General features: G+C 43.9%; 1 protein-coding gene across 6 annotated transcripts in view; it reads left to right on the top strand.

Moving 5' to 3' along the window:
• Positions 1-301: 301 nt before the first annotated feature.
• Positions 302-24350, top strand: part of SLC4A10 (solute carrier family 4 member 10) — a 159023-nt gene continuing 134974 nt past the window's right edge. For all 6 annotated transcript variants that reach the window (XM_083577107.1, XM_083577103.1, XM_083577105.1 and 3 more), the window contains exon 1: positions 302-616. In XM_083577107.1, the coding sequence (XP_083433233.1) occupies positions 569-616 (48 nt within the window). In that variant the 5' untranslated portion in view covers positions 302-568. The remainder of the gene's footprint in view (positions 617-24350) is intronic.

Below are 24350 nucleotides of genomic sequence, written 5' to 3'. Positions count from 1 at the left end.
TGAATAAAATATTTGGGTGGCAGGTAAGACCCCCTTCCCATGACAGGGAACACCCACACTATTTGATCACATGATGGGGCGCCCCCCCACCATTTGAGTGGCAATGCCCATCAAATTTATTTATTTATTTGTGTGTGTGTGTGTGTGTGTGTGTGTGTGTAAATGCTGCAATAATAGTCATCGACTTGGGCTGAATTGGGCGGGGTGGGGGGAAGAGAAATTCCTCCTCCTCTACCTCCACCTCCGGGATCCCGGAAGCCGGTCTCTCCACTTTTTACCTTTCTCCGTCCTGCAATCTGGGTGTGAGTGGGAGCCATGTGACTCGCCGGTGAGTCGGGGCGTGCGGCTGCCTCCTGCTTCAGAGCTACCTGATCCGAATACTAAGCAGAGAGAGGCGAGCGAGCGAGCGGCGCTGCCTCTGGTTGTGCCAGAGACACGCCGAAGGAAAGAGCAGCAGCAGCAGCCGCGGCCGCCACTGCAGAGAGCGAGCGAGAGAGCGAGAGAGCGAGAGAGCGAGGCGGCGAGGGCGCGCGCGCGAGAGAGGTGCCCGTTCCCAAGAGCGCAGAAGATGGAGATTAAAGACCAAGGGGCGCAAATGGAGCCGCTGCTGCCCACGGTAAGGAGCTGCGGATTGCGGAAGGCGATGGAGGGAGGGTTGCGGGGACGGCGGTGCCGCAAAGGCCAGTCGTCGCAACTGCGCGTGGATGATGCTCTACAGGCCGGCGACGCGGAGTTGGAGAGCCCTCTACTCGCCACGGCTGGGGACGGGGGGGGGGACCCCGCGCTGGGCCCAGGCTGCGCCCGCAATGCTCTTCTTTGCTGCCTTCCCAGAGGAGAGAGGGGAAGGGGAAGAGGGAGGCCTACGGGGGTCGGAGAGGGGGGCCATCCTTTGGCCGGGTAAGGCGAGGAGTTGGTTGCATCCTGAAAGGAAGCTGCGGGTCCATGACTGCGTTCTCTCTCCCACACCTGTGATGTGGGCAGTTCCCCCTGCTCTCGCTCTCGCGCACAGGTTGGAGACAGCGGTGGTGGTGATGAGGAGTCTCTCATTCTCTGCCTCTGGCACACTGGTTGCCTCTTGAGAGTCCTGCAAGGCACGCGCAGGGGCGCACACAGGCAGTCTTCAGAGAATTTCTGTGTGCGTGTTCTCCCTCTCCTCTCTTTCTCTTGGGTTTCTCCCCTTTCTCTCTCTCTGGGTTTCTTCTCTCAGTCTCTCTCTCTCTCACACACACACACACCACACAAATTGCCAGTGTGGTGCTCCCTCACTCACCAAGACTGGCTGTTGGGGTTCTCTTGCTCTCACACAGGTGTACATCTTAGGTTGAGTTTGCTGCTGGGGTTTTGATTCTCTCAGGCACAGGCCATCTGTTGAGGGGCTCTCTCCTGCACACCTGCATGGACTGGGGTTCCATCTCTCTTCCTCTCTCTCTCTCTCTCTCTCTCTCTCACACACACAGCTGTGTGGTGGGGGATTCTCATGGTCAAGCACACAGTCTGGCTGGCTAACTATTGGGGTTTGTTCTCTTTAGCACACATGCACGGGCTGGCTGCTGGGGTTGTCTCTGCATGTCACACACATGCACACACACTGGCTCTTGGGGTTCTCTCTCTCTCACACACACCCACCCACACCCCCCACACATGGATTGGCTCATGAGTTTCTGCTCCCCTCAGTCACACAAACAGACACACAAGCGGAGCAGCTGTTGGGATGGTTGCTTGCCTCTCTTGTATACATACAAGATGCCTCTTTCTCTCTCTCATCCCTTGTGGGTGAAGGTTTTGTTCTTATAAGTTCTGTAGAACTTTAAATTGAGGTATGTCCCTTTTTCTATAGGCATAGGAGTATCCGTATAATTAGAGAGGAAGGCTCCCATGATAACACCTGAACATTATCAAATCAATATGATTTAGCCCCCACAGTAGGGAAAAATGGCATAGACGAGTAAGGATTATAAGGTATCCAACAACATTAAAAGTGCAGACCCATCTTTCTGACTCCTTTTGCACACCCATAACATACATTCAGTTCTCCTTTCCCCCCAGTTTAAATTCTCTCTTTAGTAAAGGCAAGGGTATTACACTTTCTTACTCTTCATGATTTGATGGGGGGAAAGGGCTATATATTGACTAATGATATCAGATGGTAAAGTTCTCACGTGAAAGACAATTTACATACATTTATTTAAGGGCAAGTTATTTCACACATGCTCACTGCAAGATGTTGTTTCCTGCATGGACCCTCTTCCCTAAAGAAAAATGGTTGCTGCCAGGCTGCTAAGGCTTGTGGAAGATAGTAGGTGGAAGAGGGAAGGGGTGACTGCATCTGTGTATGAGTCAGTGTGTGAGAGAGAGGGAGAGAGAATTCACATTAATTATTGTATATCCCTATCTGTAGGATGTGCAGATGTTTTCTACAGGTTTAATTCTTTGACCATGTACTTCATATGATGACTTCAACTGTAGTCTTCCATTTGACTTACTTCCGCAAGTGACCCGCTCTCTGTTTTGAGATCTTTGCTGTATTAACTTGATTTGCAGCCTTTGATGATAACAGATGGCTACATTCAACAGTTGTCACCAAGCCACACCATTGCAGCTTTCTCTTAACTTTTCCTTGGGGCAATATGGGAAGAACAGTGACAGATTACATGGTTTGCTGTGCTCACTGTTTGAACCAGCGGGCAAACCAGGAGATAAAACCAGAGACAACATGGGGATGGTAGTAAAAATGGCCTGCCGTGCAGGACTAATGAAAAGATTGCCGAGATAAATGCATGCAAAGTGCTTTTAAAACTTTCGAGTGCAGCATGAATGTTGACAGTTACAGAGTGGCAGCACAGTAACATCACCCAAGGAGGTGATGCAATTCAGTGAATTTCCTTTTAAAAAAATTAGACAGCCATGGGATCAAAGACCTCTACTGTAACAGAAAAATCAAGGCATTTACAAAGGAGTTCATATGCCGTGAAACATGAAAGTTGTAAGTTAAAGCATCTGTGTTTGCTGCTTATTTCAGGGACGGGGAACCTGTGGCTCTCCAGATGTGGTTGTACTGCAGCTCCCATCATGCAACTAAACAACATCTGGAGGGTCTCAACTTCCCCATCCTCGATTCACAGGATGCAGAAGTTATATGTTGTGCTCCCTTACAAGTTAGCTTCTAGAGCCCACACTCCCCCTTTTAACTGAGGTGGCAGTGGAGGTGGGGGTGGCTGGCTCAAAAGGCAATTGGAGCAAGTGCCGGCTTCATCATGAGGCCATGAGGTCAGCAAGAGAAAGGAGGAGGCAAGCAAGCCATCCATTTGTGAGTAAACATGCAGTGGCCTCTGCAACAGATTGACCCTCCTCTAAATGAATGAAAGAAATATCTAGGATTTGCAAAGATTTCCCAACCTGGGGGTTGACAAACCAATGACATGTGTGGGTACAGGGAGGCTAAAAAAGCACAACACAAGCAGCCATCGGATAGGCATTGGGACATGGTGCAAATGTTAAGGGGGTTGCCTTAACGTTTCCATGCATGAGTGAGTTTGTAAATTTCTAAACATTGGTTTTTTTGATCCTAGAATGGAGTAACTATATGACAAGGGATCGCTGGCATCCCTGGGCCTTTCACATCCACTCCAGCATTCATGAAAAGCAGTGGTTAGGATGATGATTCTCAGCCAGACGTAGACAACTGGGAACCAAGGATGGTCACAGAGATGTTTTCATCAGGTTCCCAGCATATCCCCAGAACATCCCCTTTGTTGTTAGTCATTTTCAGCAAGGTGAGCCAAGACCACAAGCAAAGGAGCCTGTAAGCTGCTCGTCCCCTCAGTGTGAACAGCTCTGGTGAGAGTGCAAACTTTTAAGTGATTTAAGGCCCTTAAAGTGAAAGCGCCTTGCACTTTGTACACAAGGAGTGAAGTTAGTGTCTTAAGTGAGTGTGCTGCATCATAAGACAAGGACTCTGCTAAAGCCTCTTTTACTGTTCACGCTGGAGAAGAAGGCGTTGGAGTCCTTTGCCTCTGACTGCCATCATGGAATGGAGACAGTTGGCAACAAAAACAATTTTTGCCTTTCATTGTTCAATTTAAAATATATCCCGCCTGCCAAAGTGGCAAGCCAGCAGACACACCACTATCTCAAATTGGCTGGAGGTGATCTGTATTAATCCCCACACCTTACTTTTTTACTTGAAATGACCCATTAACATTTTGTGGCTGTTTCCTGCCAGGCAAAAGCTCCATAGCAACCCTTTCAAGTGAATAAGGTTTTACTTGCTTGCTGTGCAAACCTGGAAGGAGGTTTCAAAATACCCATTGCTACATATGGTCAGTATTGTGCTCTCATGCAGGTAGCTTGCTTGGAGAATCCTTAATGCAAGATGTTTTCTTTCTTTCTTTCTTTCTTTCTTTCTTTCTTTCTTTCTTTCTTTTAACAGCCAGTGTGGTGTGGTGATTAGAGTGTCAGACTAGGACAGGGGTAGGCAAAGTAAGGCCCAGGGGCTGGATGCAGCCCGATCGCCTTCTAAATCCGGCCCGCGGACGGTCTGGGAATCAGCGTGTTTTTACATGAGTAGAATATGTCCTTTTATTTAAAATGCATCTTTAGGTTATTTGTGGGGCCTGCTTGGTGTTTTTACATGAGTAGAATGTGTCCTTTTATTTAAAATTCATCTCTGGGTTATTTGTGGGGCATAGGAATTCATTAATTATTTCCCCCCCAAAATATAGTCTGGCCCACCACATGGTCTGAGGGATGGTGGACTGGCCCACGGCTGAAAAAGCTTGCTGACCCCTAGACTAGGACCTGGAAAGCCAGGGTTCAAATCCCTACTGGGTCATGAAACTCACTGGGTGACCTTGGGCCAGTCACTGCCTCTCAGCCTAACCTACCTCACAGGTAGTGGGGATTAAATGAGGAGGGGGAGAACCATATACACAGGCTTGCACTCCTGTAGTAGGGGGAGGGGAGGCGGGACATACAACATACTAAATAAATATATAAATAAGATTGGTGGGGCCTATGATCTCATTGCAAATATGTCCAAATTAAAATTTACAAAGCCGTAAGAACCTCTGGGGGACGCGGGCAGTGGCGTAGCGTGGGTTGTCAGCACCTGGGGCAAGGCAAGTAATTTGCGCCCCCTAACCCGTGGATTTGCGCCCCCTAACCCTACCCCCAGATGTTGCGGCCGGCCCCCCTGCACCCCCCACCCTACGCCACTGGACGCGGGTGGCGTTGTGGGTTAAACCACAGAGCCTAGGACTTGCCGATCAGAAGGTTGGCGGTTCGAATCCCCGCAATGGGGTGAGCTCCTGTTGCTCGGTCCCTGCTCTTGCCAACCTAGCAGTTTGAAAGCATGTCGAAGTGCAAGTAGATAAATAGGTACCGCTCCGGCGGGAAGGTAAACGGTGTTTTCGGGTGCTGCGCTGGTTTGCCAGAAGCGGCTTAGTCATGCTGGCCACATGACCCGGAAGCTGTACGCCGGCTCCCTCGGCCAATAAAGTGAAATGAGTGCCGCAACTCCAGAGTCTGCCATGACTGGACCTAATGGTCAGGGGTCCTTTTACCTTTAAGAGCATCTGGAGATCATGAGTAAGCTTAGCAGTCAAGGAAAGGTCCTCTTGTGAATCTTGAATGGGCTAAGTTGCAGGAAGCAAAGAGTAATAATAAATGGACCGTCCTACAAAGGGTTGTTTTTGGGACCTGTGCTTTTTAACACTTTCATAAACAAGATGAGTTTGGAGTGAACAGTGAGGTGGCTCTTCTGATGGTGCTCAAAAGTCCACACTTCACTCCTTCCACACTCCTCTTGTTGCTGCACCAGAAAGGAAGCAAAGCAGAGGCTGATTTGTCAGGCTGTTTAAATCTGGGCTTATGGTTTGTTTGTCCCCCCCCCCAAGTAATGCATTGTCAATTAAGAACAAACCTTGGGACTTTTGAGTGGCTGGTTTATGCTAAACTATGGTCTTAACTATGGTTTAACATGACACCTAAATCAGACCAGACAATTTTCAAAAAACATAAAATTCGTGACCTGGTAGCAGATAGGTATGTACATACCTATAAATTTTCTTACATACACATTTTATGTATCTGCGGTATTTTTTGTTCCCAGTGTGTGAGATATTTTTTCAATTGTGGTTGCACCAATTTACACACACGTGGATTCAATAATATGTTAATAAACATGTATTCTGCTTTTTTTTGTTACATAAATATCCAAAGCAGCTAACAAAATACATAAAAATCCAAAATCAGCAAAGTATCACAACATAACAAAACATGACCGCAAAAATTACCAGAGACAATCTGGCACATGATTCTTTCTTCCCTCTTACCTACAAAGCAATGTCAGATTATATTCCATTTTAAATCAATTTTCCCCTGATCATGAGATGATGAAAGGCAAGGAGCAGAGGGGATGAAAAGGGGTTTTTCAAGAGAAAGAGAGTTGCAGAGGCTAAGTAAAAAAAGAAAGAAAATGTCTTGTCCTGTGTACCTGCCTGCTTTCATCTTAGGGACTTAAGAAGATCCATACTAGATTAGTTCAAAGATCTATATAGTCCCAAATCAAGTTTCCCACAGTGACCAACCAGAGGCCTATGGGAAAACCACAAGCAGGACATAAGGACAGTAGCTGTCTCCTCCTTGTAACCCCCAGCAACTGGTACTCAGGATCATTTTTTCTCTTGATTCCAGAGATATATTTATTTATCATTCATTCAAGAGTCCCTCCATTCAAGAGTCCCAGGGAGTCAAATTGATCACAGTTAATAACAGAACTTTTAAACAAACCAAACAGCATCAGAAAATTAATAATTGACAGCGGAAGTGAAAGTTGATTGCGATCCAATGATTCCCCTTATAGTCCATTCATTTGTTTAATCCATTTTTCAAACAACCCAGAGCTCAGAAATTGCTCGTGCTAATGAAATTCCTTGTTGCAGAACACGCCTAGAACAATGGGAGTTTTGAACGCTTGCTCTAAACTATTATTTGTCTAAATAAACCAAGATCAAACTGTGATTTCTGTGCCTGGTTTGTTTGGATAAAATAAAATAGTTAACTGCAGTCAAGGTCCTCAAGATGTGCACTCCAGCACTAGAGAGGCTGGTCACACAGATCTTAAAGCTCTTTGAAGAACTATTTCTTTTGAAGGAACACAACATCTAGAAAATGGCAGGGCATTGATTCTTGTTGGATGATCAAATGCTCTTGCAGCGGGAAGAAAAAACTACACAAGGTGAGCCAGTGGGCTGCAAGCAGTTTCCCCCTTCGCTCGCTAATTATGAAGAGCATATTCCCCCTTAGTGATATTATGGCATCTAAGGGAAATAACAGGAAGACTGAAGCTCCTGTAATTTGAAGTGCATCTGCCAAGAATTTGCAGACAACAGCCTCTTCCCCTCACTGGTGCAGCGGAGGCTGACAAAGATACTAATGCTATGTTGATTCTTAAAGCAATTAAAGCCACAGGAGTCTATTGAAGACTCTGTTGATCAGCTTCAAGACTCTGTTGAAAAAATTGCTCTTCAGCTTAGAAGATCTGACTTGAGGACACTGCTGCAGCTCATAAGGCAGCACTACAAAAGCCTAACCTTTTTGTTGGCTAACTAATGGTTAGAACAGGGGTCAGCAACCTTTTTCAGCTGTGGGCCAGTCCACTGTCCCTCAGACCATGTGGTGGGCTGGATTATATTTTGAAAAAATAATAATGAATGAATTCCTATGCCCCACAAATAACCCAGAGATGCATTTTAAATAAAAGGACACATTCTACTCATGTAAAAACACACTGATTCCCGGACCGTCCGTGGGCCGGATTGAGAAGGCAAATGGGCTGCATCTGGCCCCTGGGCCTTAGGTTGCCTACCCCTGGGTTAGAATAAGAGAACTTGAAAGCCATCCCCTTAGATCCAATCTCAGAATCCCTGGCATCCCTGATAATATTAGTGAGCAAAGCCAGCCTGTTCACTTTATTGAGGATATTTTATGGGAGGCGCTAACATTACTGGAAGATTACTAGCTGGATATAGAGAGAGCTCATTGTGTGTAAGCTCCTTCTCTGTGACCCACTTCATTCAGAAAATTTTGAGGTTAAAGGGTTTCTGCTAGAGCATTCTGGAGAGAAGGGGAAACTTCAACGAGGGAAGAGAACAGCACCATACCTTACACAAAACAGATGTTCCACCAGCAGAAAACTTTCCACAGAACACGCCTACTTCCGAGAGAGAAAAATATTATTTATTTTGTAAAATTTCTTGCATTTTGTGTGGGTAATCAACAGCATTCATCTTACAAGGCAGGAGACCCTGACAAACATCTTCCTGGAATAAATCCAGTGCTGGCCTCAACAAGGGCACAGTGAGACACTTGAGTGTTCCCAAGAAATTTCTTCTGCTCTGTCTCTGCTGGATTTTAGACATCTGAAGTGTCTACAGCTTATCTTTGTTGCTATGGTGTAGCTGGAGTGAAATTTTGACTGAGAGCTCATCCTTAACTTGGAACTTTCTCATTGCTGTTTCCTTACATTCTTACCTGCTTTTTGTACTTCCACCATATGAGAAAAAGATTGTCTCTATTTTGATGTTCATCCTCTACTGCTATTGTGCATATCAGGCATGCCCAAAGTCCGTTTCGGGGGCTTAATTCGGTTTAATCCTGGGGCAAAACCCTAAAAAAAGCTCAACAACTTTGGTTGGCCCTCATGCATGTTCACTTCATCAAATTCATTATTAATACCCTGTCCATCTGTCTGGGTTTCCCCAGCCACTCTGGGCGGCTCCCAACAGAATATTAAAACACAATACAGCATTAAACATTAAAAACTTCCCTAAATAGGGCTGCCTACATATGTCTTTTAAAAGTAAGATAGTTGCTTATTGCCTTATACGTGGGTTCAGGTGTGTTCCTACAATTTTAGCAAGTATAATCAGGTGGCTAATGGGAGGAGAGCACTGAGGGGGACAGTTGGGTTGTACTACCATCTAGAGCTGTATGTTTTAGTGGTGGTTGTTTCCTTAGTCCTTTTGTTTTTGCTCCGCTTTCCTTTTTGTCTTTCAGGTTCTTAGAGCCTTATCAAGTTCCATCAGTATATACAACATACTTGTTGTACTTGTTTGTTCAGCATGGAGTTTTTGCTCCAGATGTTTGTATGATAAAGATGTTGTGGTTTTCAGCACTGCAATATGGAGGTCTGGAAAAGTGTCCTTGGGGCATACCCACAAATAGGTTGGGTGGTGTTTGGTTTTTTTTAAAAGTTATGATTTATTTTGATTTTTGTTAGCTGGGATATATGCTTGGGTTTAAGTAAATTTAAGAATACCCCCCCCCCACATGCATACATACAGTGGCATTAAATTTTATTACATGGAATTGTAAGGGCTTGGGCTCTTGTAACTAAAGAAAACAGATGCTTTCTAAACTTAAAAATCTCAAAGCTGATGTGGCAAGAGGCACATCTGTTTGTGGATGATAAAATATACACGTTGTGAAGACTGAGTAGAGGAAGTCTATGCTGATGATTCTAAGGGTGCAAGAGTGCCAACTTGAATAAAATATTGGAGGTGGGTCAAGTAAGCCCCACCCCAAATAATTGACCACAAGACGTGGTGCACACACTATTTGAATGGCAATGCCCATCAACTTAGCAGGGGCCTGGCCCCCTCAAATATTTTATTGGAGTGGGTGAAAGGACCTTGGCTTCTACAAGTTGGCTTGTATGTAAGGGTGTGGCTATAGTTACAAATAAAATGCTCCTTTTGTAGTGTTACAAGCAGAAGTTGTTCCAGATGAGTGATACCTTATTTTGTTGGCAAAGACCTTGGATATGATAACTGTTATAGGGAATGTTAATGGTCCGAATTTGGACTCTGTTTCAAAAGTGATTGAGATACTTGTGTGATATGACTTATGAGCATCTGGTAATTGAGAGAGATTATAACGATGTTCTTGACCCAGTTTTAAACAGGAATACTCCTTTCCATAAAATCCAGTCTTCCGTAAGGTCAATGCTAAAGGCATATATGTCTGAATTTGGATTGATGGTTGTTTGGCAACAGAATGTGACTTTTCTTTTATCAGTACATGAAGGTTGTTTTCTGTTAAAATTACTTTTGGTTTCTTCTTCCCTTCTTCAATATGTAGCCACATGTCATATTGATACAATTACTATTTCAGATCATGCTCCAGTATCTCTTGCTGTGCAGTTAACTGATGTGGCAAGAACATCTGGCTCTTGGCGTTTAAATGTGGCGTTTTTTCTGGAGTGTCTCAAGGAGTTGGGAGTCGAGGGTGCTACTTATAGCATGGGTAGGCAACCTAAGGCCCGGGGGCCGGATGCAGCCCAATTGCCTTCTAAATCCGGCCTGCGGATGGTCCAGGAATCAGCATGTTTTTACATGAGTAGAATGTGCCCTTTTATTTAAAATGCATCTCTGGGTTATTTGTGGGGCCTGCCTGGTGTTTCTACATGAGTAGAATGTATGCTTTTATTTAAATCTCTGGGTTATTTGTAGGGCATAGGAATTTGTTCATTCTCCCTCCCAAAAATATAGTCCTTCCCCCCGCATGGTCTGAGGGATAGTGGAGCAGCTCCCTGCTGAAAAAGTTTGCTGACCCCTGACTTATAGGGTCTCTGCCAGAACATAGGACTAGGACATTGTAGCTCTGCTGCATTGCTTTTGTGCTGTAAAGGTAAAGGGACAGGGACCCCTGACCATTAGGTCCAGTCGTGGCCGACTCTGGGGTTGTGGCGCTCATCTCACTTTATTAGCCGAGGGAGCCGGCGTACAGCTTCCGGGTCATGTGGCCAGCATAACTAAGCCACTTCTGGCGAACCAGAGCAGCACACGGAAACGCCGTTTACCTTCCCACCACAGTGGTACCTATTTATCTACTTGCACTTGACATGCTTTCGAACTGCTAGGTTCGCAGGAGCAGGGACCGAGCAACGGGAGCTCACCCTGTCGCGGGGATTTAAACCGCCGACCTTCTGATTGGCAAGTCCTAGGCTCCAAAGGTCTCTTCTGTCTCCTGTGCTATTTAACACCTGTCTGAAACTGCTGGGAACTGTCATCCAGGGATTTGGAGCATCATTTCATCAGTATGCTAATGATATGCAGAATCAGGAGATGCTGTGACAGGTGTCTGAAGGCAGTGATGGACTGGATGGGGGCCAATAAACTGAAGCTGAATCCTGATAAGATGGAAATGCTGTCAGTGGGTGGTTCCCATGTCTGGGAATTAGGTGTATGACCTATTCTGGGAGAGGTTGCAGCTCCCTGACAGATCAGCTTTGTAGTTTTATAAGGCAGGGTGGCCAATGTGGTGTCCTCCAGATGTTGGTGGACTCCAACTCCCATATTTTCTGACCATTAGTAATAATATGAATCAGATCAATGCCTCACCCAGTCCAGCACCCAGTTTGCCACAATGACTACTGTTCTTCCCCTGCAGTTGCTAGTAAGTGGCATCTAGCCTCCGAACATGTGAGTCTTCCATCATGACTTTAACCACTAATACCTTTGAAAGCCATCTAAGATGTAGGTGCAGTTGCTGTCACAACATCATGCAGCCTCCATCAATTTAGTATGCACTGTGTGAAGCAGCACCTTCCTTTGTCTGTTTTCAATCTTCTCCTGCCCATCAGTTTAATTAAATATCCCCAGATTTAGGCTTATTAGAAAAAGAGACAAGCTTCTCTAGGCCCTCAGTCTCTTCATATGCTGGTGATGTGCCAACAGTAGGGTGCTGCTGAGCTTACAATATTTGGAATTAATTCCTGTAAAAAGAACCTGCAGCGTCGCAAGTCTTCACCAAGAGAAATAACAGGAACGAATGCCCTGTATGAAATTTCACGATGCAAGTCAAATTTGATCATATTTTCATTTTGATTTGAATACTTATCCAGTATATCTGGGTATAAATTACAGGTTCTTTTTGCAGTTATCTGATTCTCCTTCCCCACTTTCCTTCTTAGTTTTCTTGAATACCTGTTTTGTTCAGTTAGACTAATGAAATAAAAAATTAGAAACAGCTGGGGGGAGGTGGGATAGAGGGAAGGAGAGGGAGAAAGAAGTTGTATTTCAAAGTGGCTTTTGTCTTTTTAATCATTTCAGTTTTTAAGATCAGGAAATGACCTCAGAGTGATTTATGTTCAGTGGGGAAGGCATCCTAGTCATATGATCTTAAATAAGTAACCATTATTTTTGGCTGAAATTTGTCTGTTTGGAAAAGTGTTTTGAGCATGTAATAATATTGATAATTCTCAAATATAATCATGGCCTATCTTGTTGGAATAATAAAGTACAATATCGAATTAAATTATACTCTTTATTTGGAGACACATAGAAGATGCAGTATAGGACAATGTGATTAAATATAGTCAACTTTGTTCTGGCAAGATCCATTTATAATGTTGAAGAATTGGAATATTAATGTAATATTTTCCTTCTTCTTATTTGTATTCACGAAGAGCAGAATCATAATTGTAGAAGTGCCAGATTGGCTCTGCCAGTGTGTTTGCACTGCACTGACAGCACCACCACTCCTGTTCTCTGTCTCGCCATTCCAGTGAGCGGCAGTGACTCATTTGCCAGGAGGTCAGTTAAGTGCCTCCACTCCACAGCTGTCCACGACTGTTTAAACCTGATGGCTTTAGTTCTTGGCCAAAGAAATAGTTTGGGGCTTAGCTTTCGTCAACCCATTCAGAATAATAATAATAATAAAAATAGCAAGGGAAAGAATAACTTTAGACTTGTTTTTGCCCAAATTTTTGCAGGCTGATTCTGCCTCTTCCTGTCTTTGACATAGCATAAGCAGAAGCAACCCTTGCATTATGTGAGATAGGAAAAATAGAGCAAAGCTGAAAAGTGATTGGAGACCAGCTCCCAGCAAAGGCAAAATAATTCCCTTGCACTGGTGCTGGGCATTGTGGTTGTGATCCTGTACTGCACAGCATATATTAAGAATCTTAAGAGATTATTCTCTGTGGAAGGCTTTCTTCTCTTGTATTCTCCATGTGAAAAATGTACACTCTTATTTCAGACACCACCCCAAACTATGGTTTTTTATGCCAAGCACAGTTAAGAACCCACAGCATGGTTTGAAGTTGCAGACGTACGGCAAGTAATCTGTAGTTTAGAGGGACTTGTCTGCTTCCATCTGATCAGCACACAGCTTCATAAATCTGCTTCTGTCTCCATGGTGTAGCAGTCTCTGTAGGTGGAGCAGTGGCCCTAGCTAGCTTTCTGGTAGTTTGTGAATTCCAGCATGAGCGCAAACCACAGCTTGCAGAATTTATGTTTGCAAACCAGCTTCAAACTGTGTGGTTCAATATCCAGTTTTGCAAACCATGGCCTGTAAATTGGCATAGCTTCAGACATGACGCCAAATGATGGTTAAGGAAAGACCATAGCTCAGTGATGGCAGAGTACATGCTGTGAATGTATACGTGTCTCAGGTTCAATTCATGACTTCTCTAGGTAAGACTGGGAATAGGCCCTGGACAGCTACTTCCAGCCAAGAACAGTTTGGGGATGGGGAAACCTGTTATCCTTCTGACATTGTTGGACTCCCAATTCCTGTCAGCACCAGTTAGAGATGATGAGACACGACAGCATCTGAAGTGCTACAGATTCCTTATTCCTGGAGTAGACTTCACTGAGATCAATGGACCAATGGTCTAATTCAGGACAATGCTTCATGTTTGCAATTTAGCTTTATGTCTGAGTACAATAACTGTCTCAATATAGTCAGCATTGTGCAAATAGTTGTTTATGAAGCACTGGAAGAAATGCTGCCAGCAATTGCAGTTTGGGAAGGATGTTCAGAAGTCTCTAGCACACTAATCTATGCACAGAGAGACTTACCTGCAGTAGTTTCCTTGCATAGCCAGCAAAACTTTCAGAAAACAATGCTAGGAGCAGGAGATGGGCATCACACAGGGATTTATTTTTAAGAAGAGAGTATGCCAGAAGAGAAACGACAATAGGCTATGAGAGATGGATCATGACCATTAAATGTTGAAAAGTACCCAAAGAAGCCTCTGGTAGGAGGCTGCTCAGTGCATCTCTGTATGAGTCATTGTTCTCTCCCTGCAGGCTTAAATTACTGATTTTTTTTGGCCTGCAATGTAATTTTTTGTGGGGGGTTTATAGCTCAAGTCTCAGAAATTTGGGAAACACTGAAGGTTGACTTAAGTAAAATGTCACACTGCTTTCAGCATCTCATTTACACCACAGTAAAGTAGTTTCGATAAATTGATGCATTCATGGTGATGGAGAATGGTCATTTGCATACCCGCCAATTGGAAAAAATGGAACACCCTGTTTTTTCATGTGAGATTGCAGAAGCCATTTTGAGTGCTGCATTCTTGCCTTGAAAGAAACACATTTTTCAGGGCAAGATCGTGGTCTGGGTCCCGGAAGATGCACATCCCATTTTTTTTTAATCTGCAAAAGTTGGATAGTATGCATTTGAGTGAGTGTGTGTGCATGGGCCTTCGTCTTCTCAGTTTGTGATCCTTTTCTTGAAGAAACAGAATAGAAAAAGGAAGAGAAAATTAGCTTCAGTTTGTGTATGCATGCACACACAAGTATGTGCATGTAGCGGGGCTTAGCAAGATTATGATTTCACGATACCACCATAATGCTGAGATGCTACCTCAGAGTAGGGAATTAGTCAATGTGATTTCCATAGCTCTTAGGCTAAGGATGTGCCGACCTGACGGGCATTTGCAAAAGTTTGTGGAATGGTCATGCAAACCAGGGGCAAATGGTTGAGCAAGACTATTTTCTTTCAACATTTCCTCCTATGTCCAGTTTCTCACAGACTCAAAAAAAAAAAAATCCTGCTGGGGTGTGTAGATCCCCATTCACATGTTGCATTCCTTGAGCTGCTATAACATCCCTTCTTTCTGTGTGGGTCTTAGAACTAGAGTCCTTACTCGGGCTTCCATGTCCCAGCTGGTCCTGCTCACAAAAGAGGCAGGTAGGTTTATAAACAGCTTATCCTGATTACAAACTCACATAGCAACCTTCCTTTCCTGTAGTTAAGCTGAACAGCTCAGGCCACCTTCCACTTCCTCCAACATACACACTGAGATGGAACTATTGAGAGCAACACCCCGTGGGACTAAACCACACCAGGAAAGTATGGGGGGGGGGGGAGGGAACCAGACTGTTCCATTACAGTTCCCTCGAAAATGCATCCAACCACAGTTGTCATTCATTCCAGACTACGCAGCATCTGTTAATTTGAAAGCATTATCACAAATCCTCTTGGCTACCTCACACACATTGCACTGCTAATTCATAGGGGAAGGAGAAGGCGAAAGGTGTCTGCTTTTTTATATCTAGTGTGACATGCAATAATGGTTAAGTAATAAGAAGTGTGATCGACGTGCTCTTCCCACGTGTGTCTATTCCTTCTATCTGGTGAGGAGTTTTTAGGTGTTTCCTTCATATCAGCTGTACGGTAGCAGCCTCTCTGACAAGACTGATCATTGTAATCTTCTGCGTGCTTATTTGTTCAGTAGAATTCACTTCTGAGTAAACACGCATAGGATTGCACAGTAAATGCATCTTTTAAACATGGCTGAGTGTATGCAGTCTGCTGCACCCATTGTCAATACTCTCAGCCGTATGCAGCCAAACATGGAGTTATGAATGTATGTCCTAGGATTGGTTCTAGAGTCAGGACTGTTAGGGCAGATCCCACAGGAGGGCTTGTGTATGCTCCTGGACTCCATCTCCCATCAGGCCCAGCCAGCATGGCCAATAGTCAAGGATGATGGGAGTTGTAATCCAACAACATCGGGAGGACCACCCCCCCACCCCTGGTTTACACAGAGCTTAGGAAGCAAGAAACATGCAAATGTAGTAGAGGGTCAATCTGGAAGGCAGAATTTATCACAGGCCAGGGTCAAAGCCAAAGAGTGCTGTCTTACAAGGAGCCTGGAGAGACACATGTGCCGTGATTCTTGTAAAATTTATCTGAGGGAACCAGAGCATATCTGGAGGAGAGTGGGGAGTCCACCTGTACCAAAAGAGGGTAGTTACCTGAGCAGGGATGGGGAACCTGTAACCCTCCAGATCTTGTTGTGAGGCGTGAAGGCCGCTCCCTGCAAGGCACTTTCCACCTGGCCTAGGGGTGAGGCCCACACTCACCCAGCCCTACTGAAGAGGCTCCTCATGAGGCTGGAGAAACATCGCCTGGCTATTGTTTTATTGATTTAATATGCTGTACACTGCTTTGAGGTTTTTATTAAAACATATAAAGCGGTATAGAAATTAAAAAACCCCAAAATAAAATAAAATAAATATTTTTGGATTACAACTCCCATCATCACTGATCATTGACCATGCTGGCTGGGGCTTATGGAAGCAGCACCCAAACAAGATCTGGAGAGTCATAGATTCCCCATTGATGGGTTAGAGAATTATAATGCAATACAGTGGTACCTCAGGTTACATACGCTTCAGGTTACAGACTCCGCTAGAAGAACTTTGCTTCAGGATGAGAACAGAAATCGTGCTCCAGTGGCGCAGCGACAGCTGGAGGCCCCATTAGCTAAAGTGGTGCTTCAGGTTAAGAACAGTTTCAGGTTAAGAATGGACCTCCGGAACGAATTAAGTACTTAACCCGAGGTACCACTGTAGTTGCTCTTATCATGCTTATCTTATGTACAGTTTCTCAGCAAGGTGGTAGAGTGAGTGCTGTGAGTAAGGTGTTTTGAAACAAACCTGAAATATGTTTTGGTTGCTTTGCTTCATATTTTTCCTTCCTCTCTATAATGACCTGAAAGAACCCAGTTAGCTTTGAGTCCAACTGCAAATTCTGCCAACTTGTATGATTTCTATTGAAACATAATGTTTTTTTCATAAACGTTTAATTTGATCTATAAACTTTAGAAAACTGCACTGCTCTTTGGATGGCAGTGCCAACTTGCTTGTGATTTACATGTATCAGGTGCTAAATACTGAATGCAAATTCAAATTTAATAGCTGACTGTGTATAATTAGCTAAATTCATAAATACCAGATGACAGGTTCTGTACTCTTCAGTGCAAAGTTTGCATTTTTAAACAGCACTTTAGATCCAAGTTCTCATCATGTAGGTTTGTGTAACTATGTGAAATTTGCAAATTGTTCTGAACATTCAGTTCAGCTGTTCCCCAGCTGATGCTGTTTACTCTGGAATAGTCCTATTGAATTCAATATGTTAAAAAAACCTCATCAATTCACAAATGATATCAAGTTATAAGCAAGGCACTGAAAAAAGTTCAAATCTAAGTTGTAATACAAATACTGTCAAAAGCTTTTTGTTGCTTAACCTCCCATGTTTTTCTTGAGGCACTTTAGTTAAATAATTGTGAGCTATAATTTATTTTTTTCTGTTTTTTGTTTTAAAGAGTTCAAAACTTTACCAGGAACTAAACTGCAATTGTTTTTGGCTAATGCCTGTGTTAGAACTTTGGCTTTTTATAAAAGGTTACATGCAATTTGATAGAATTTGTAAATTGATAGGTTGTTTTTGTCTTGTTTTTATTCTATCTTCTCTTTTTGTGCTTGTGTGTTTGAATGAGCAGACATGATCCTGCTGTGCTTTGTAATAAAGCTATTTCCCCCTCCTTCCCAAGTGCGGAGGAAACAGGATGTCCAGGGAGGTGTGCTGTCTTCCAAGTGCAAAGATTCACAATGTGACAGAGAAGTTGCCAAATCTTATAAAACCCATTGACTGCTACCCCTTTCTTCTGATTCATGTGGGTACAAATAATACTGCCACACACAAACTTCAGTGAATAGCATAGGACTGTGAGACTCTGGGCAGGGAGCTGAAGAGCCTTGGGGCACAGGTGGTCTTTTCATCACCCCTTTCTGTTTAAGGTCATGCCCCAGGAAGAAAGAAAAACATACACAGGTGATGTCATCATGAAGGGTTTCACTTCTTGGATCATGCCCCCTGCTTCCTTGAGGAAGGACTTCTGGCAAGAGATGGACTGTACAGTGGTTGGCAAGAATCTGTTTGCGAAGAGTTCCACAAACCTGATCAGGAGAACTTTAAGCTAGATCTTGAGGTGGAGGAAGAGAACGTTACAGACAACAAAAGAACACTGGGGATAATAGCTTCATTGATTCACAGGAAACTGAGGTGGTACTCCAGAAACCTGCTAAAGAGCAACAAACTACAAGAAGGAAGCAGTTGGAGAGAATAAATAAAGGTTTCACTTGTCTCTATACAAATGCACATAGTATTGGAAACAAGCAAGATGAATTGGAGCTTTTAGTACAGGATGGCAAATATGACCTGGTAGGCATTACTGAAACCTGGTGGGATGAGACTCATGACTGGAATGTAGGAACTGAGGGGTATAACCTGTTCAAAAGGAATAGACCAAACAGGAAGGGAGGAGGAGTAGCATTTTATGCTGGGAGGAGCACAGAGAAAAGAGATGCCATGGTGCATCTGCAGCAGCACAACCGGATACCTTCATCTGCCCCAGCTGCAATGAAACATGTCTCTCCCATCAGCCATATCAGGCATTGTAACCTTCCAACAGCTGGATGCCAACCAACCAACCATGGGTGATTCTGATTTGGTTTGAGCTCCTCTACCCCTTTGTTTTGAGTCTTGTGTTTTCATTAAAAAAGAATTTGACCCTGAAGTTTCCCCAATATGTTGTAACTGCCATGCTGTTTCTCAGTGGTTTGGCTATGTAGCGGTAATAACTCAGTTTGCTATTGGTATGCGTAATATTGGCATATACAATATAGTCAACAATGAAAGATGCTCAAGACTGGCCAGGAGCTCTGATTACCCTTGGTCCAAGGCTGCTACTGCAACACTCTTCTTCTGAATCTTTCAATGTGTTGAGGTCTTTGAAGGGGATGTTCCTCTACTCCTAGAAATGTTGCTGTGGTTGCTGTGCAATAAGAAATACATTTCTCAGTGCATTCATAAACACTATATATTTTTATGAGCTTCTCTTCAAGACAGCTGAGCAAGTCAGTCCTCAAAATGGTCAGTGCATTTTTTTTTTACTAGTCCACAAATGCTGATGTTAATTATTTATTGTTACATTTATATCTCACCTTTCCTGCGAGGAGCTCAGGGTAGCATACATGCTTCTATCCCTCTTCATTTGATTCTCACAGCAGCCCTGTGAAGTTGGTGAGGCTGAAAGAAAGTGACTGGCTCAAGGCCACGCAGGGAACTCGGTCCAGTATACCTGAAGGAACGTCTCCACCTCCATCGTTCTGCCCAGACTCTGAGGTCCAGCGCCGAGGGCCTTTTGGCGGTTCCCTCACTGCGAGAAACCAAGTTACTGGGAACCAGGCAGAGGGCCTTCTTGGTAGTGGCACCCGCCCTGTGGAACGCCCTCCCACCAAATGTCAAAGAGAAAAATAACTACCAAACTTTTAGAAGACGTCTGAAGGCAGCCCTGTTTAGGGAAGCTGTTTAATAGGTTATTGTATTTTAGTGTTTTGTTGGAAGCCGCCCAGAGTGGCAGGGTATAAATAATAAATTATTATTATTATTGATGTCTGAGCAAGGATTTTGAACCCAGGTCTCCCAGGCCCTAGTCAAATACTGATCATTACACCACACTGCTTCTGTTTGTAGCATCTTAAGAACCTAAAGACTGAAAGGGAGAAGGAAACACACATAGGGTACTTTCCAGTTTGCAAAAGCCTCCATGCTTGCCTGCCCAAAAGAGATTCTTATTCATCACAGGTGATTGTCCAGCTAGCTATTTACATGCCTGCTTGTAAAGTATTACCATATTTTGTACTTGTTGTCACTTATTGAATAATCAGGCATTTGTTGAGTAAATGCAAATGGGGAACTTCCTTTATCACCGTCTTCCCAGCCTTGCTAACCCATTTGGCACTATAATTGGTATGCACACTCCATGGCCTATAATTTCAGTTTCAAGACATTCACTAACTACTGCATCACTCTGGAAAATGTTTGGTAGCTAAATTAAGAATTTGGAAATGCATAGTAGGCAGCATTTCTGTCACCCATGAAGATGTTATTCCCAAAGCGCTCATTCCCACAACGGTTTTCTAATTTGGCTCCTGTTAAAGCTGGATAGAATTGACTCATATGTCATCTTGAAGCTCCCCCACAGCTGCGGCTCTTTCCCCCTGCCTCTTTTGCAATGCAGCAGTTGCAAGCTTGGCCTAGAGCATGACATCATGAGTTCCGCAGCGTGGTCAAGATCAGTCTTGGGTTGGCAAGCTCTGACTCAGGAGGCGGAGGAAGAAGCAGAGAGGAGGGGGCTGAATGGTGGGGGTGTAGTTTGGGGGAGGGGGGAACCTCCCCTTCGCACCCTGAATTCAGCTGTTGCGGAAGGGGGAGCAGGGGTGCCAGCTCCCCCCTCCAGCCTTCCTGTGGAGCAGAGAGCCTCAGTGGAGGCTGCAGAGGGCTTTGATCAGCTGAGGGGTGTGCCTCAACTGGCAGGTACACTCCAACTAGATGCAACTTTTGCATCTGCCTCTATGGAGTGTGTGTCTGCAATCTAGACGTTCTCATAAGGCAGGGGTCAGCAACCTTTTTCAGCCATGGGTTGGTCCACCGTCCCTCAGACCATGTGGTGGGCCGGATTATATATATATATATATATATATATATATATATATATATATATATGGAAATGAATGAATTCCTATGCCCCACAAGTAACCCAGAGAGGCATTTTAAATGACATTCTACTCATGTAAAAACACGTTGATTCCCGGACCATCCGTGGCCCTGATTTAGAAGGCGATTGGGCTGGATTCGGCCCACAGGCCTTAGGTTGCCTACCCCTGCCATAAGGCAAGAGCGTCTTGCAAGTGAGCACACCTTGCGTCATCTTTGAAAGCTGATAGGAAGGGCAGGGATACTTGTTGGGACCTCTTTGTCATGTCCATCCAGTTCTGAAGTTCTCGCCCTGCTCTCAAACTCTGGAACTGTGATTCCTGAGCCCTGCACCTGCTGCCAAGGCTGCAGTGTTACTTGCCTGAATAAACATCTCTTCCTTATATAAGTAAGAGAGTGGGTCTCCTTGTGTTGGAGCCAGGACACGTAAACCCTTCTCAGTGATTGGCCTTCTGGTGGCAGTGGGGGAACATGTGCTTATGTCAACACACCCACCTTTCTTTTTATATGTGGGCACATCCAAATTTATAATGGTTGCATACCAATTTAACTGCCATGGCTTCTCCCAAAGAATAATGGGAACTGGTGAAGGTGCCACGCACTCTGTACATGAAATCCCCATCTCCTCTGCTTAAGAAAAAGCAGCATCCAGATTTTCTTGGGGAGAAGGAATTATTGTTTAAATCTGTCATGATGATACGCTCAGAGTGTTGTCACTAAGTGATTAGGAACCCGTCTCCATCCATCTTTCCCTCTGCAACTCCTTGTAGCTAGCTACTCATTATTTAAGTGGTCGTTGGCAAGTCTTGGGTTGAGAAGCTGCCTGTTCCCAATTTATATATAGCAGAGAGATGGTGGATTTGAACAAGGTTTACCTCCTCTCTTCCATGGAGCAGAGCAAATATAAGGATCACGATGATGAAGCTTTCCCACATGTCATGCAAAGTGATTTCTGAAAGATCAACACAGTAAGAACAGAATACATTTATTTCCCCCCACAGCTTGCTTCTTAGATGGCTTGTGGATGCCATTGCATTACTTGAAAATATAGCTAGAGTGACCTTTCTCACATAATGTACCACTCTCTATAATGAAAAATATGTTTCTCACAATGAGTAACAGGATTAACCTGTTGCAGAGCAAAACAGAAGGCTGGAGAGGGGGAGGTACTTTGGAGAGATGCTAGTTCATGTTCATAACATTCTAATCCAAATACACATTTACGATGAAGTAAAAAGTACTCATAGGTTCAACCCACCCCACCCCAATACAGGAATCATAGCTAGCAAATCCTTGACAGATGGCCGTCCAACCTCTGCTTAAAAACCTCCAACGAAGGTGAGCCTACACCTTCCCAGGTGGTCCATTCTACTATCAAGCAGCTGTTACCTTCTGAAAGTTCTTCCTAATGTTTAGTTGGAAACTCTTTTCTTGTCATTTGAATCCATTGGTTTGGTTCCTGCTCTCTGGAGCAGCAGAAAACAAGCTCACTCCATCTTCTCATGTGATAGTCCTTCAGATAGTTGAAGATGACTGTCATATCACCTCTCAGTCTTCATAGACATAGCTAACTTCCTCAACTGTTTCTCATTACAATGGTGCTTAATTCCAAGTAAATAAGCTTAGCATGGTGTAATGCACTGTTCTTTCTTCTAATTCCATGCCATTCCTTACATTTTTAAATATTGTAAGTTGCCTGAAGACTTTCTACATGTCAGGCAACTCACAAATTGAATAAATAATGCTAGTAATAATGAAGGGAGGAATTCAGTGTCATGCTAAGGTGTTTATTCCTTTGGGGCAAGCGTTTTAGCTTCCCAGACATAACCATCCCCTCTTTCTCCCCCCCTCTTTCAGGGGTTCTCCTCACCCCCACTGAGCAGATTGGGTGGGGGTGAGGAGTCTGTTGCTCAAGCAGAAGTCCTTTTGCAGGTTCAGCATTCGAAATTCACCATTTGCATTTTGCACCTGGCCATCGGCCAGTTGTGACAGAGTGAAGATACCTGGACACCAGGATGGAGCCTGATATCTCCACCATCTGGAGGTGCATGCCTGGGGATCCTTGGATCTTGGCTGTTTTCACGCACTAGCAAAATATCCTGTAGAATTCTGTTACATTTTATCTGTACAATCAGAAATAATTTCAGGAACCAAAAAGTTATATTGAAAAATCTGACTTTGGAGCCGCCTGGCTGAAAAATGGCAACCAGGCATTCTGTTTTGGCGACTATAACCCTGGTTTAAGGAGCTGTTTCGCCCCTGGCTTATATATCTGAGTTTCTAACACTGGTTGACTCTCACCCAACATAACCAAACATATCTCATTAACACACATTTACCTTTCTTGCCAACATGAATTTGTTATTTTCCAAGGGATTCTTTACATATGTTTCCATAAAAGTAAAGAAGATTAGAAAACTTCAACCAGCTAAGACATAATCTGCTTCAGAAACACTAATTTAAATATATTTTGTGTCAATCCACAATGCTGTGCTAATTGTACCCCTGACTTCCTCCCCCCTTTCATTGTGATGATGGCAGTGGCTTCTCATGTAGACATTTTAGATCAGATATTGTCTGAAACCTTTCTAAAGAATCCCTCTCACACACGGGGAATTGTTGCCTTTGTTTAGCAACCATCACTTGTTAACTGCCCCTTATGACCTGGAAGAGACTGTTCCAAAGTTTCTTTTTCAGCGCTGTTCCCCAGACGCACTGCTGGCAGTCCCTGACAATTCACCGACAAGCCTCCCACAGCCGTCTGTCAAGCCTTAACCATCTTTTGGGAATTGCTCTGCAAGCCTATTCTGATGGAGGCCTTTATTAATAGGCTTGGTGCCTCTGCCAATAAAACGATGGATTCATTAGTTCTGCCTCAAGTACATTTCAATGTGAACAAAAGTGCCATATGGTAGTACTAGACTGTACAATGTTAGGAACACTTTTGGAGCTCAGGTTGTTCCGCTCGACAGTATACTTCCTCTCTCTTCCTGTTTTCATGGTTCCCCCCCCCCCATATGAAGGAATTTCACATATTGTATATAAAATTGCCGAGTTAATTAACAGGAAGGCTGGAGCCCTAACTCCACTTAGCTGGGAGTAAGCTCCATTGAATTCAGTAAGACTTACCAGTACTTCTGAGTAGATATTGTTAGGGTTGCACTGTAAAGTTTTAGTTCAGTAGTTCTGAAACTCCACCCTGCCATAGATTTCTGAGGTTCCTCCACATGTTGTTTAATATGCAGTTGAAGATGTTGACAATAGGACCCATGGAGGGGAGCGTGGGAAGTCGGGAGATTCAGAGAAATCTCTATATATGGTTATGTATCTGGTACTGTTATAACCTTTCGCTTGTAAAATAAAATAAAAATCAAAAAAAGAAAGAAAGTGTGTGTGTGTGTAGATTTTTGAGGTTCCTGGCAGACCACATCATGATTTTTCTGCCTGTTGCAGCAATTGCAATGCAACGTGCTAGATGCTGCGTGATTTTTAATCGTATTTTTTTAATGCATCTTTCTTGCCTTGTATCTTATTGTATTGCAATTTGAATGTGATAGAACTTCAAATTGAAGTTGTAAGTGAGAACACTGGCACACCTGAATGAAGCTTGTGAATGGACCATTGGTGGGCTACAGAACAGTTCTAGAACCCCTGTGTTAGTTGACAAATTGGTTGAGCACCCCGAGCACCCCGTTTTTGTGTGGACA

The sequence above is a fragment of the Podarcis filfolensis genome (assembly GCF_964270895.1).
Source record: "Podarcis filfolensis genome assembly, chromosome: 1".
NCBI lineage: Eukaryota > Metazoa > Chordata > Lepidosauria > Squamata > Lacertidae > Podarcis > Podarcis filfolensis.
The sequence above is the reverse complement of the archived record's forward strand: the minus strand, read 5'-3'. Positions and strand labels throughout refer to the sequence as shown.